Raw genomic sequence first — 15,557 nt, forward strand, 5'->3', positions numbered from 1 at the left:
CAGTGACGACACTATTGTCCACAAATAAGTTCACACATTTACTATACGCAGTGTTATTGTTGATATTTAAAGGTTTCAAAGGTGGTAAGTTTCTTTTGTGTTTTCGGTCTTTTTGAAGTTGGTCAAAATGGTCAAATTTTTCGGTCAAAATGCCCATTTTGCACTGGCCTTTTTAAAGCCAATATCAAGACATCACGTGCAGCTCATTAAAATCATCCTGTACCCCTTGGCTAATCACTGACAGTCAAAACGGCTGTTCAACAGCTGTGCTATGAAGTGACCATTGAAGGTTCAAGTGACCATCCGTGACCGTTTTGTCTGACAGCGAGGACACTATTGTCCACAAATAAGTTCACACATTTACTACACGCAGTGTTATTGTTGATATTTAAAGGTTTCAAAGGTGGTAAGTTTCTTTTGCATTTCAGTATATATACACAAAGAATTAAGTTAAGCACCCCCCCGTTTTTTTACAACCTCGCACATTACAAGTTTGTTGTCGTCAAAACAGTGTAATATACCCATGATATTGCTATATTTTCTGGAGAAGTGATATTATGGTCACATAAAAACATAACAATCATGCCGTTTTCAATATTTTATTCTGAATAATTTAAGGTGAATTTTTTTGGGAATTTTAGGCATATTTTCACCTCAATTTAAGTATGGAGCTATAGGTCCATCACGGACAGTGTGGATGACGTTTATGTTTTCTAACGTACAGTCATTGTTCTGAGAAGACCTCTAGCGATCTTTGCGTCAATAACGTGTGTAGGACCCACGTGATCGGATCACTGACTCAACCCTACGTCTCATAGACCCTGTAAGCCGTCGTATGCGTTGCTGTGGCAGGTTGAACCCCCTCAAGCACGTTTGGGACATGTTGGGACGACAAATTGCGAAGATGGTCCCTCCAATAGCCAATCTGGATGAATTGGAACGTGCATTACATCGGGAATGGAACAACCTGCCACAGCAACGCATACGACGGCTTACAGGGTCTATGAGACGTAGGGTTGAGTCAGTGATCCGATCACGTGGGTCCTACACACGTTATTGACGCAAAGATCGCTAGAGGTCTTCTCAGAACAATGACTGTACGTTAGAAAACATAAACGTCATCCACACTGTCCGTGATGGACCTATAGCTCCATACTTAAATTGAGGTGAAAATATGCCTAAAATTCCCAAAAAATTTCACCTTAAATTATTCAGAATAAAATATTGAAAACGGCATGATTGTTATGTTTTTATGTGACCATAATATCACTTCTCCAGAAAATATAGCAATATCATGGGTATATTACACTGTTTTGACGACAACAAACTTGTAATGTGCGAGGTTGTAAAAAAACGGGGGGGGGGGGGGGGTGCTTAACTTAATTCTTTGTGTATATATATGTATATATATATGTATATATATATGTATATATATATATATATATATATATATATATATATATATATATATATATATATATATATATATATATATATATATATATATATATATATATATGACGGGTTGGAGACTTAGGACTCGGGACTCAGAGAAGGAACAACTGATATATTTATTAGAACTCGTTATACACAAGCTTGCGGAAAACAGGATGTCGCAAGAAGCTCACAAAATGATCAACTCTGCAACAAGATGCTCTAAAAAGGTTCAATCAGGGCTTCATTATATATATGAAATATAGAGGTGTGGTTTAACATCATCAGGACAGGGGACAAGGGGTGGACTCATATGGCCCCCACCATAGTCCCTTCCTGTTATTCAGTTAGTTAAGGAAGTTCGAGGCCAGGCAAGGGTTATGCCCTAATAAGCCTATGGCCAGCTGTATGAGGTAACATTTTGACAACATAATCATTGAAGCTTGAAGGGACAATCACTGAGGCTTGAAGGGAAAGAACAAGGAAATAAGGAGTGGACAGCCATGAATCTGTCAACAAAGAGAATATTGAGATCCTTGGAGGAGAGGGGGAGTATAACAGCTGCTGCCGAGACCATAGTATGGGAAATGAGGACACAAGCTGGATTTCGACATTAAAAAGAGAACATGCCATCATCGAGGCATAAAGTCACACAAAATATATAATCCTTATAAGGCATTTACAAACAACAAAGTAATGTAACATAAGTCCTTTGGTTGGGAAAGTATAGAGGGAGTGAACAGACATAAATATGCCAACAGGAAGGAGATTGGCAAAAGCCTCACTGGAAGGCTAGAAAGATTACAGTTGCGACCAAGGCCATGGAAGGGAGAACAGTTGGATTTCCACAGAGTACAAAGCATATATCTCCTTATAAGGTTTCAACAAGCTTTCAAAGGATAAGAAAGGAATAAAAGTATAAAAAGTATTAAAGAGAATACTGCAAGTAACCACAACAAAACATAATTGGTTATACTTGCATATAACAATTCGCAAAACAGAACAACATTGGTTATACTTGGTAATTAGTCAAACAGTAAGAGAGCACAAAGGGGGAGGGGGATCTCAAGCCCCACATATATATATATATATATATATATATATATATATATATATATATATACCGATAGATATATATATATATATATATATATATATATATCGATAGATAGATAGATGACTGTACCTGAGTTGCTGTGTTGTCATGGTTTGCACCAATCATAATTCAAACAATTGTTTTGCACAATATATTTGTAATATACGTGATATTACATTTTATAAACAATTGAAGTTGAAGATTTCAGTTGAAAATTTTTTTTTTGTTTTTTTAATTTTCCAAAAAAAAAAAAAGGAACGTTTTTTCAAAAAAAAGAAATACCCTTCGGACATACACACGGGAGAGGTAGGTGCATACCAGAAGTTTGGTAGGATTTTACGCAAGTTTGAGGGAGTAGTTCAATGACAACACAACACAGTCACTGCACAGATATATATATATATACTAGCAGAATTACCTGGCATTGCCGGGTGGGGGAGGGCAGGGGAGGGGGAAGAGGAGGGGAGGGGAACGGGGGGAGGGGAGGAGAGGGGGGGGAGGGGAGAAGAGGGGAGGGGAAGTACCTGGCATTCCGTGTATAAACGTGAGGGAGAAGAGGGGGGAGGGGGGAGGGGAGGAGAGGGGGGAGGGGGGAGGGGAGCAGAGGGGGGGGGGGAAGGGGAGGGGGAGGGGAAAGGGGAAGGGGAGGGGGAGGGGGGAGGGGCATGGGTAGGGAGGGGAGAGGGGAAGGGGGAGGGTGGGGAGGGGAGGGGGGAGGGTGCGCGAATCGTCGAATCAGCGCGCTGCTCTGCCACCGATTCAGATTCCGTGTATAATATTCCTCGCTGAAAAAAAATATGGATCTAAAGATGAAAGAAAAAAAAAAACCTATGTGGTGTGAATGGCAATGTTCCTCGCTCAAATGTGAAAAAACGCAATCGCGCGGCAGGAACATCACGTGAGCGATCGATTGCAACTCTGCGTCGTGTCGTGGGCGTGGCCAACGTGGCCTCATGCTCCCAGGTGATTGGCTAACTCGAGCTCGAGAGAGCCATAATGCGCTACGTTATGGCAAAAAATATGGATCTAAAGATGAAAGAAAAAAAAACCTATGTGGTGTGAATGGCAATGTTCCTCGCTCAAATGTGAAAAAACGCATTCGCTTTTCGCTCTGAAATACGTGCGAACGCGTAACTGAGTTAATGGCGGCAAGGAACATCACGTGATCGCTCTGAGCGAATCAGCGCGCTGCTCTGCCATTCCGGTCATAATATTCCTCGCTGAAATGCGCTGAGGTAAAAATATTGTAAAAAAATATTATGAAATAAATTTTTAGGTCGGCCATGTTCTTCCCAGGCTCAATGGCCATGTTTGTGCCAAATATCAAGTACGTGAGCCTCTCCGTTTAGGAGTCTATCGGTAACATTACACACACACACACACACACACACACACACACACACACACACAAACTGTGTTTTATATATATATATATATTTATGTATATAGTGTAGCAGCATAGCAAACCTGTTGTGCATTTTGTGATACAAGCACCAAATTTGGCACAAATGTACATTAATATGTTGCGAACATTTTCAGATATTGGGCCACTTGAAATTCCGTAATTTTTTTTTTCAAATTTTTTCAAATTTCGTAATTTCAAATTTTTCGGGTGACACCGTCACAATTTCGGTCTTCGAGGCCGGCCGATATAGTGGGGCGGCTTAGCCCAAATATTCAAAAGAATTGTGCATTTTGTGATACAAGCACCAAATTTGGCACAAATGTACATTAATATGTTGCGAACATTGTGTGTTCAGCAATGAAGACGAGAGTCTGAATTACATGTATGCAAAAGACCTTGTGAACCAGTGAAGCAAATACACGGGTAAGCATGAATTTAATCTAGGGCATAATATAATTTCCATGATGTTTACCTCTACACTCAATGGTGGAAGGAGGTAATGTTTTGATCCCAGCTTGTCTGTATGTCTGTTTGTCTGTTAGTCCACAAAATTCCAGACAAAGCTTGTAGTAGTGGTAGTTGTAGTGGTAGTGGTGATAACAGAAATTGTTATATAGAACTGAACTTATATTATTATTATATGCAGAAAATAACTTCATTTCTATATGCCCTGCAGTGGACAGGTTAATTGGTTTATGCACTGAAGGGGTCACCCTGGTGTGCACTGCTGTGTTCTGCCTCACTGAGTTGTTCAGGTATGATGTACTCAGCACAAGCTTCCGGTCGGCCCGGAGGTGGGGGTGCGGGGCCTGTCACGGAACGTCAAAACAAACGGCCTGCCGGGGCCGCCCAAAAGTCGGGCGTGAGGGGCGCGTCCACTAATGGAACGCCTCTCGCTTCCCAGATCGAGGGCCACGTGGTCAGGAGAACCTCGTCCCTTCCGGTCACACTTTGCCTATCGGCCGGCCTCGAAGACCGAAATTGTGACGGTGTCACCCGAAAAATTTGAAATTACGAAATTTGAAAAAAATTGAAAAAAAAAATTACGGAATTTCAAGTGGCCCAATATCTGAAAATGTTCGCAACATATTAATGTACATTTGTGCCAAATTTGGTGCTTGTATCACAAAATGCACAATTCTTTTGAATATTTGGGCTAAGCCGCCCCACTAATATATGTTTTTTTAAAATATTGTTTTTAATTGGAAATATATGTATTATCTATTCATTTCAAAGGGTTTTGTGCTTTTGGTTACCTCCAAATATGGTATTTTGTCTGTTTTTAACATTGGTCTTGCCTTTGATTTTATAGAACAATTTCGTTCCACCTTTAACTACCATTGTGTCTTGTTGAGGTTCATATCATATTGTCCGTTTTTTATTCTTCTTGAATCATTCTGCTGCAAAAGGGTTTACTTTGCCCATATTGATCAGATTGAAGAAATGGAAAACGTCAAGCAATTGGATCCATTGCCAAACGCTCCATGCCTCCCAGACGAATCGACTCGAAGTGTGATTTCTCCACCTCCACCTCCACCTCTCCCTCCACCTCTCCCTACCTTCAGCAGCAGCCCCCAACCGAGTGAATGTGGGGGCTCACGCCCACCCTCTGCAGCTTCCAGTGAGTGGGAGAAATTTTTTGCTGCTTCCTGATAAACACTTTTCATTCACAAAAATGCTTATCTAGGCATGTTTTACCATGCATGTTTCCAATTATAAACCGTAGTTTATCCACGAATTTTGTGGTGAAAACCATCCCCTGCAGATAATACATGTGTGGCTTATACTTCACCTGGTGCTTTTACTTTGTTCCGGTTCTCTTCTACCACTATGCTACTGTGGAATCCTTGCTAACACAACATGTCTTCGACAATCTACAGGGTGACAACAAAGTTGTGCATCATAGCCAAAACATTTATTTGTAAGGTTGGCTACATCAGTTGTTCGAAATGTGTCCCACCAATCTCAAAACTATTAATTTTGAATAAAGTTAATAAAACTATCGAGAATAAAGTTATAAAATCTGGAAAAAAAACATCAAAAAATAAACGCATTAGATAAATTAAATAATTTCCTATGATGCGCGACTTTGTGGACACCCTGTAGATTGTCTATAGTTGCAGTGTTCTAACAGACCAAATCATCGTATGTCACCAACAAATTAATAACAGCAGGTCTTTTACAGCTGCAGTTTCTATTCGAGTACAGTTTATACACGAGTTTCTTTTTCAATAATATCAGTACTTAGGGAGTGCGGCTTATACAAGATGCGGTTTATAATTGGAAAATTATGGTTCGTACAGGTAGGAATAGACCATTATCAATGTATTCTTCTAATGTGGAATAAATAGATAAAAGCATGCATGGGATTCTAAAAATTTATAGTATCCCCTGGCAAAAAGTTCAATGTAATAATACTAAAGTAACTTTAATAATAGTTTACTTCGTAAGTATATCGTGTATAGTTAGTAGGTACTAGCGGGTACTCTCCGGGTGGAAGCACACTTGTCGGTGGGCAAGGTGCTGCGGCACAGTCCTGGAAATGCACTTTCGAATTTTTGTCATTTTCAAAAGAAGTTTTATTGATCACAACATATCGTACTCCTTATCATACATGATAACGGAAGATGTAAGAGATGTATGTTTGTCTGTCTGTACGTTTCGCCATTTTTGTCAGAGATGGCCCAACAGATATTTGTCAAACTTTCAGTGGTTCATCAGTGAGTGCCAGGAGGTGTTTGGAGCAAACAAAGAAAAGTTTGAAAAAGAAATGTTTTTTTTCAATCGCTCTCTTGTGCCTAAGCCTTTGTAGTTATGTGGACGGTACTATTAAATGATCCCTGACCCCATTCCTTTATGGGTGTATGAAGGTGTTTCGGCCTCCTCAAAAAAAATTGATATCTTCAAAATGCCAACAGGATTAGAACAGCACCGGGCAATGCCGAGTACCACGGCTAGTCATAAGATAAAGGAAAATTATTTGTAATACCGGATCCCACCGAAGGTGGCGCTATTTCCAGCACATGTTGATTTTGGAGTTTCAGTGACATCCACATTTGCTCCATTGTCGTAAGATTCCCAGTAATTCTGCACCAACTAATAAAAAGAGTCGCAGTCACAGCATCATATGAGGCAAATGTGCAGTACACAAAACAGGAAGTTCTACCGTAGTAGACTCGCTGCACTCCAACAATTGAATTTCCATTTGTAAAGTACAGTTCAACAATTGCAGCATGTTATGGTTCGTACAGGTAGGATCAGCATGATCCGTCCAACTAGTGATGGTAAATCCCCAGGGTTAGAGCATCAATCTGGAAAGAAAAAAAAAACACATTGTTAGGCATCAGCATCTACGAAATATTCAAAATCACCAAATTACTTTTGGGACACCCTGCATTAAGTACAAGCAAAGTTGGGAACCAGAAGAGGCAGTTTGGGCCATCGTGCTTGTGCCATATCCACACACCAGCATTCCTACCTACTGAAAAAAGTGATAATTATGCAGAATCTGTTGGCCTGTTTGCAATCCCTAATCTGAATCCCTGGGTCATGATTCAGGGAACCCAGGTTCAAATTTATACACCGTATGTTGTTTCCCATTGTCCACTAACATCCTTGTATTGAATGTATATGTACACTGATGTCTACTTATATATGTTCATCCATATGCATCCATTTATCCTTTTGAAACTTTGATTGTTCCTTTAAGATGCATAATGCCTGAGAATGACACAAAAACTGCAGGACTCTTTCAATTATAGTGGTTTCGTAAACATTGGCAGGGTTTGGTTTGGAAAAAGTTTGGACTTATTTTTACACTCGGTTACTTATGAATGTAATTTTTCACAATATATGGAATCATAATGTGGCACATGCAGGCTAGATCAAATTCTGTTACTCCAAGGATGCATCCTTCTCCAATAAGTATCCCACAAGGGACAGCTGGCTTCCTTTTGCAGGTTGTACCACCTGAGACATGCTTGATTCTTACTCATGTTCATGCGGTGCATGCTATATTTTTGCATTAGAAGATACCATAAATCACTTTACCAAAAGAAGGATATTGAATGTGCTACCAATGTTTACAACCCATCCCACAATGCAAGATGAATGCTGGAAAATAACTTATTTTGCACTCGCACAAATGCAATCTAAGCAGTCGGCTCATGTGGGAAATTGTTTTTCCTCCTTTTTCCCCCTCTAAATATTAATGTCAAAACAATCTTCCACGAAATTTTCTGACTTTATATGTTTAAGTTCATCTGTATTCTGTGTTCTGTGTAGGCGTGAAATCTTTCAACATGATGTCTCCAAATGGTGACAATGGTGACCTTTTGGCTGAAATTAAAGCCTTCAAGAGTCTGAGGCCTACGCATCCGAACAAGGAGTCAGCACCTGAATCCCCACCACCGGAACCTTCTGTATGTAACCCAGTACTTTATGCCCAATCATACTTATCCATGGCTTTCAGTGGTGCACCCTAGAAATAATCGGCATGTCTCAGGTTTTATTTAGATGCCAGAACTTGTGCAAACCATCTATTAAAAAAGTGTGTGTGTTTCCTCCATAACTCCAAATCCATGAAACCTAGTGGCCCAAAACTTTGCATGCATACTAAGGGAACTCCATGTGAGGGCAAGAATGAAAACTGGGTTCAGTATTTGGGTAAATGAAAAAAACCCCTTTTGAAGATAATTAACGGTGTGCTCATCATGAAAAAAAAGTCTTATCCTTGGTCAGCCCACTTTCCCTTCGCATGGGTCTTAAGCCTCCATTTTGTTTCGGCCTGCTCAAAATACCTTGCCTTGGAACCACTATGTACTTTCACGGACTTATTAAAGTATATAATCAAAATCTGTCTTTGGATTTGAGGATTTTGATTAGTCCAGCATGTGGACTAATTACATGTTGAAATCTGGAGTCAATCTGAAACTTTTAAGAACTAAATGATTCTTATAACTATACGTGTATTTACTTTAAGCAGGCAAGGCTGAGATCCCTCCTGCATATTTACACTAGAAAATGTGAAATTGCCAAAGCATTAAACTTTAACTTTTTCTGCAGTTCGGACAATTATATTGAGTGATGAAAAGATTAAGGAATATGTAACTTCATTGAGTGCAACAAAACCAACAACCAAAAACCAAACATGGTGGGATGTTGAAAACCAAAACACAACCAAAACACAACCAAACACAACCAAAAAAACAACCAAAAAACACAACCAAACACAACCAAAAACCAACCAAACACAACCAAAAAACCAAACAACAACCAAAACCAAACAACACCACCAACAAAAACATGGTGGTGGGATGTTGAAGTTGGAAAGAGGATTGACGAGAAGAGGAAGAAGTTCAAAGAGTGGCAGAAGGCGAAGGGTACGGGAGCAGAAACAGCAGAGCATGAAAGTTATAAGGCAGCCAGGAAGGCTGCAAAGAAAGAGGTAGCAAAGGCGCAGGAGGCATGTAGGAAAATGTTCGGAGAACGCTTGGATTCGGAAGAGGGTCAGAAAGCAGTATTCAGGATTGCAAAGCACATAGCGAAAGGGAGGTGTGATGTGATGGGGGTGAGTTGCTTGAAGGATGAAGTGGGACAAATCGTTGTCGACCCAGATGGAATTAAAGGAAGATGGAAAAGATATATGGAAATGCTGTTGAATACAGAGAATGAATGGGATGGCAACATAGAGAGTAACCCAGTTTTAGGACCGGCAGAGAAGATAACTGAGAAGGAAGTTGAGGAAGCGATAAAAGCAATGAAGAGTGGAAAAGCGGGAGGGCCGACGGGAGTTGTGGGAGATATGTTGAAGGCAGCAGGAAGTTGGGGTGTGAAGAGAATGACAGAGATCTGTAATCTGGTGGTGAAAGAAGGCCGCATTCCAGTGCATTGGGAACTGAGTACCCTCGTCCCTCTATACAAGGGGAAAGGTGACCCTCTGGAGTGTGGCTCGTACCGAGCGATAAAGTTATTGGAGCATGGAATGAAGGTATTGGAAAGGGTGTTGGAAAGGAGGATAAGGAAGAAAGTGAAGATCGATGGAATGCAGTTTGGATTTATGCCAGGAAGAGGAACGACAGATGCGCTTTTCATTGTGAGGCAGTTGCAGGAGAAGTACATGGATAAGAGGAAGAAGTTGTTTTTTGGGTTTGTTGATCTGGAGAAAGCATTCGATAGGGTTCCACGCAAAGTATTGACATGGGCATTGAGGAAGTTAGGAGTGGAGGAATGGTTGATCAGAGTAGTGATGGCAATGTACAAAAGAGCACGCACAGCTGTAAGGACGAAGGACGGTAACAGTGGTGAGTTTGAGGTGAAGGTGGGAGTGCATCAGGGGTCGGTACTAAGTCCACTACTATTTGTAGCTGTGATGGAGGTGCTGGCTCAGAACGTAAAGGAGGGTTTACCGTGGGAGTTGTTGTATGCAGATGATCTGGTGTTGATTGCGGAAAGTATGGATGGACTGAAGGAAAAGATGAACAAGTGGAAGGAATGTATGGAGACAAAAGGTCTGAAGGTGAATATCGGAAAGACAAAGTTGATGGCAAGTGGTAAAGCATGTGGTGAGGTGGAAAGAACTGGGAAGTGGCCGTGTGCTGTGTGCAGGAAGGGTGTCGGAGTGAACTCCATTCAATGTACAATGTGTGCTGAGTGGGTTCATCAAAAATGTAGTGGTCTGAGAGGGTCATTTACCAGTGTGGCAGCTACATTCAAATGTAAGGTGTGCGCAGAGGGAGCTGCAGATGGAGGAAATGTTGAGTTGGATCTTGGAGGCGGCGTGAAGCTGGAAGGTGTGAAAACATTTTGCTACCTCGGAGACATGCTGAATGGAGAAGGTGGATCAGACTCGGCAACGGTTGCTCGAGTGAGATGTGCATGGAAGAAGTTTCGGGAACTGAGTGGCGTGCTGATGAGGAGGAGAGTGTCGCTGAAGCTGAAGGGAAAGGTGTATGCTGCATGTGTGAGAAGTGTTATGATTTATGGGAGCGAGACATGGGTAATGAATGTAGAGCAGCAACGAAGGCTGGAAAGGGTGGAAATGCGAATGGTTCGATGGATGTGCGGAGTATCGTTGAGAGAGAGGAAGACAAATGATGAATTGCGAAAGATGATGGGAATATTGCCTGTGATTGATGCTGTGAAGAGGAACAGGTTGAGATGGTTTGGTCATGTATTGAGGAAGGATGAAAGTGACTGGTTGAGAAGAGTGATGGAAGTTAATGTAGAAGGAAGTAGAGGACGGGGAAGACCGAGAAAGACTTGGCTAAAGATGGTGGAAGAAGAAATGCGGGCAAGGGGGTTAACAAGGAGAGATGCAGAAAATAGGGCAAAATGGAGAAGATTGTCATGGGGACCGCAAGGCTAACCCCCGCTCTAGCAGGGAAAATGGCCTTAAAATGCATGTTGTTGTTGTTGTTGTATTGAGTGCAACAAAAATAATTTACCAGTAGGATCGCCACCTAGGCCCATGCCGCCGTGGCTGGGTTCTCCGTGGGGAAATCATCCAGAGTAAGGAAGGTAAAATAAATTAAATTGAAGATTGAATTTTTTTTTTTGTTTTTTTTTTTTGTATACAGGATCGAGGCTCGTGAAAGAGCTAACTTTTATCACACAAAAAAATCAAACAGACACACAAAACATACAATAAGGGTAGCGGGAGACAAGATGGAGAGAGAAGGGGAAGCACACAAACACAACATTTGAGAGCAGGGACATCGGGAGATCTGTGGGAGGGCTTGGGGGGAGGAGGCGTGGGAATGGGGGGAGGGGTGGGAGAAGTATAAAACACAAGGACACTGCAAGGACTTCCAGGAAGGAACTTTGTATTTAAAAAAAAGTGAATCTGGGGTGAAATTAGCGGGGGTAGAAAAGATCAAGGTTTTGGATGGGGGAAGATAAGAGATGGTGGTGAACAGCTGTTTTAAAGACCTGGAGGGAGGAGTGGGATTGAAGAGAGTGAGGGAGTTTGTTCCAGAGGCAGGAGAAAAGAGGAGTGAAGGTGAGCAGAGCGTCTTTATTTTGGCAGTTTAACCATAAGAGGGTTGCAGGCAGATCTTGTGCGACCTGTAGGAATATTTGGGGAACAGAGCCCAGAGAGAGCTGGGGGAGCAAGGCCAGAGAGGAGTCGGTAGAAGACAGAAAGACCACCAACCTTCCTGCGGTGAGTAAGTGAAAGGCCCTCGGAGGTAGCTTCATCGCACGAGATTCCAATGATTCTGAAAGCTTTGGTTTCAACAGCGTGAAGCCGAGCTAGGTGTGAGGCAGGAGCACCGGCCCAGAGGGGGGAACAGTATTCCATTGAGCTGCAGATGAAAGCCTTGTATGTGGTGAGGAGCTCAGGTGTGCCAAGGAAGGACTTCGCACGACGTAGGATGCCCAGTCGGCGACTGGCTGTCGGCGAATTAAAAGAACGATTAACATAATGGGAGGATGAATGCAACGGGACAGGTTACAATGAGTAAAGCAACGGGACAAGTAAATTACGAGTTCAAGAGAGAATTGGAAACTATTGTAATAATATTTCAATTCATTTCCTCTTTGAAAACTTTCCACTCAATTTTTGAGGAGTCGCTCTCCCCCCTTCTCACTCACCTCCTCTCTCTCTTGCTCCAACCCCCTTCTGACACCCTCCCTCCCAGAGTGTATAGCTCAAATTATGTGTGGTGAGGCATCGCTGTCCCCCCTTTTTTACTCTCCCCCCTTTCTCGCTCTCACCCCCTTCCTCGCTCCTCACCACCTTCTCCACTCTTCCCCTTCCTTTCTCTCCCCCCTACCTCACCATCCCCCACCCCTTCCTCGCTCTCCCTCTTCCTAGATCAATCTTTCCCACCCCTACTCTCTCTCTCTCTCTCTCCCCTCTTTCTCTCTCTCTCTCCTCTCCCTTCTGTCTCTCTCTTTCTCCCACCCCTCCTCATACCCCTCTCTCCCATAGTGTATAATGATGTGTGGTGAGGGGTCGCTCTCCCACCTGCACCCCCTTTTTTGCTCTCCCATGTCTCTCTCTCTCCCTCTCTTTACCCTCCACTCACTCCTTCCGTTTTTTTCTCCCTCTCTCCTTGTCTCTCTCTCTCTCTCTCTCTCTCTCTCTCTCTCTCTCTCTCTCTCTCTCTCTCTCTCTCTCTCTCTCTCTCTCTCTCTCTCCTCCCACTTTGCACAGCTGCCGCTCGCTTAGCACGCACGTGCGATTGCCAGGTCTGTTGCTCAGTCACTGGTGGTACGTGCTGTGTCTCGTGTTGCTTTTTCCTTTCTTCCTACCTTTTGGTCCTTTCTGCTGTCCGAGTGTCGGTGTCCCTTTCTATCGTCTTGTCTACTGAGCGAGAGAGGGAGAGACAGCGCGGTTAAAGTTACCCGCTTTAGGTGGTTAACGGGATTTATTTATTTATTTCCCAGTTATTGTTGTTGTTGTTTATTTTTTTGCATTTATTTCGGCTTTATAAACCTTTGTACCATTTATTGGTTCTTTTTTTCGTTTAGTTACTTCAAATGGCTAGCAAGAATAGTCGAAGTAATGCCGGTCGTGACGCCGATGAGGGGTTAACAGATGAACACGGCATGTGTTTTGTCCCACCGGAAGATGTCTCGCTGGAGGAGACGCTCCTCGCAATCGGAGGATTGATCGGTTGTGAGAACATCCGGGCAGCGTCCCGAATGCACCACAAGGTGGTTGTTTTCGTTTCACGTGTCCGTTTCGCACGCATCGTCGTGCAGAACGGCCTCACCTTGGGCAATGACCAGTTTGTTCCGGTTTCGGCATGGAACACTCCGGCCTCGAAGGTAATACTATCAAACGTTCTACCGACGCTGTCTAATGAGGAGATTCTTCAGAAGCTCGGTCAGTACGGTACTGTGGTGTCGAGAATTATCCAAGCCTCCATTCGCACCACAGACGGGAAGCTTAAGCATATCGAAACGTTTAGACGGTTTTGTTATGTTGTTTTGAAGGATGGTTTGACGCAATTGAATGTCTCTCTCGTTTTTAAGTCGTCAAAACGTGAGCACAGGATTTTTGCGGCAACGGAGAGGTTGATTTGTTACGGGTGTGGTGTACATGGACACACTCGGCAGTATTGTCCTGATGGGGAGAAAACGTATGCCACAGCAGCCGGACCAGCTCCCCCCGTGACCACTACGGATGATTCTATAGATGTTTCGCCTTCAGTGCGGGAATCTACATCGGACCATCAAGGTACGGCTAAGAGTGGTGCTGATGAGACCCATACGGATGTGCTTCGTGTAAGCGATGAGTCATCCAGTACAGCTGGCCATCGTGCAACCGATGAGTCAGCAAATGTAAGGGAGAAGCCTCTACCTGTAGAGGGAATGTTTTGTGAGGAGCAGCAGATTGTAGATGCGGCGTCTCGGAAAAATTTGAAACGGTTACTTGTAAGTGCGAGGAATGAGGACAAAGGTGTTAAAGTGTTGGTGGTGCAGACAGGAAGCAGTTTAAACGATTCAGACAGTCCTTCACATGAAGATCAGCAAGGTGGTGAAACTATGGCTGACATGATACCACCTGCTCAGGATGAAGGGGAACTTTTTCCTGAAGGTTGTAAATCAACCTGCGAAACCGAACAGCCTACTGATGACCATATCAATTCTAATGGGGAATGCAAAATACCCATTACTACTAATAACGACTCCTCCCCCCCCCATTGCAATGATGCATGAGGATGAAGAGGATGAAGAACCTAAGGTAGATGGGGATGGAACAGGTGTTTCTGTACAGGTTCAGGAGGAACTCGTTACTAGCGTCACGGAGGGAATTCTAACTACAGAGACACTGATCGGCCATGAGGAACCAGTGGCAATGGTTGACAGGGCTCCCCCCCTCAGGAGGAAGAGCAGCCTTTGGAGATCTCAAAAGAAAATATTGTCAGATTTTTGAAGGAAACTTTCAGACAAAGGCATGTACGAATTAAGGATCATTTTCCTAATATCCAGGCTTTCCTTGCAGCCGCAAAACCTTTGCTGCAAAGGAGTGAGCATGTGGAAATCTCCGAACCTGAATTTCAGCGGCTGAGGAAATCCATCACGAAGGCAAACAAGGAATTAATTGAGGAAGAGGACTTCACCCCCTAGAAGAATCAACCATGGAACTAAATGTTGTATCCTTAAATATAAATGGGGGTCGTGCCCCCTTACGGAGGGTGCAAACCATTCAAGCGGTTGGAAAAGAAAAGGCTGACATTATTCTCTTACAAGAGACCCACGCTACTAGTGCTCAAGTAGCCGATTGGGGGAAACTTTTTGAAAGGGCAATGGTGGCTAAGTGGGTTCCCTACACCTCGGGCCGGTGTTGCCATTTGCCTAAGTCACAAGATTTGTGCTCAACAGGTTTCATTTAAAGAAATCTATAAAGGGCATTTGATCTCCGTAGATTTTCTTTATAATACCCAAAAGATTATCGTAGTGAATGTTTATGCACCGTGTGACCCAATGGAGAGGAAAATTTTCTTTTCCACTCTGCGGGATTTTGTAAAAACTCTGGTCCCAACAGCCTTTATCTGTATCGCGGGAGATTTTAATTGCACAATTTGTCCGTCAATTGATAGGAATGGTCATGAGCCTCATGTTGCCTCTACGAAAGCTCTAGAGGACACCATCAACATCTTTCGGTTTAAG

General features: G+C 42.9%; 1 protein-coding gene across 1 annotated transcript in view; it reads left to right on the top strand.

Annotated features, from left to right (window-relative positions):
* Positions 1–15,557, top strand: part of LOC137414661 (uncharacterized) — a 170,363-nt gene that overhangs the window by 121,521 nt on the left and 33,285 nt on the right. The window contains exons 8-9 of the mRNA XM_078780884.1: positions 5,370–5,556; positions 8,220–8,356. Of these exons, the coding sequence (XP_078637010.1) occupies positions 5,370–5,556; positions 8,220–8,356 (324 nt within the window). The remainder of the gene's footprint in view (positions 1–5,369; positions 5,557–8,219; positions 8,357–15,557) is intronic.

Source organism: Myxine glutinosa, chromosome 6 (genome assembly GCF_964187855.1).
Source record: "Myxine glutinosa chromosome 6, kmMyxGlut1.1, whole genome shotgun sequence".
NCBI lineage: Eukaryota > Metazoa > Chordata > Myxini > Myxiniformes > Myxinidae > Myxine > Myxine glutinosa.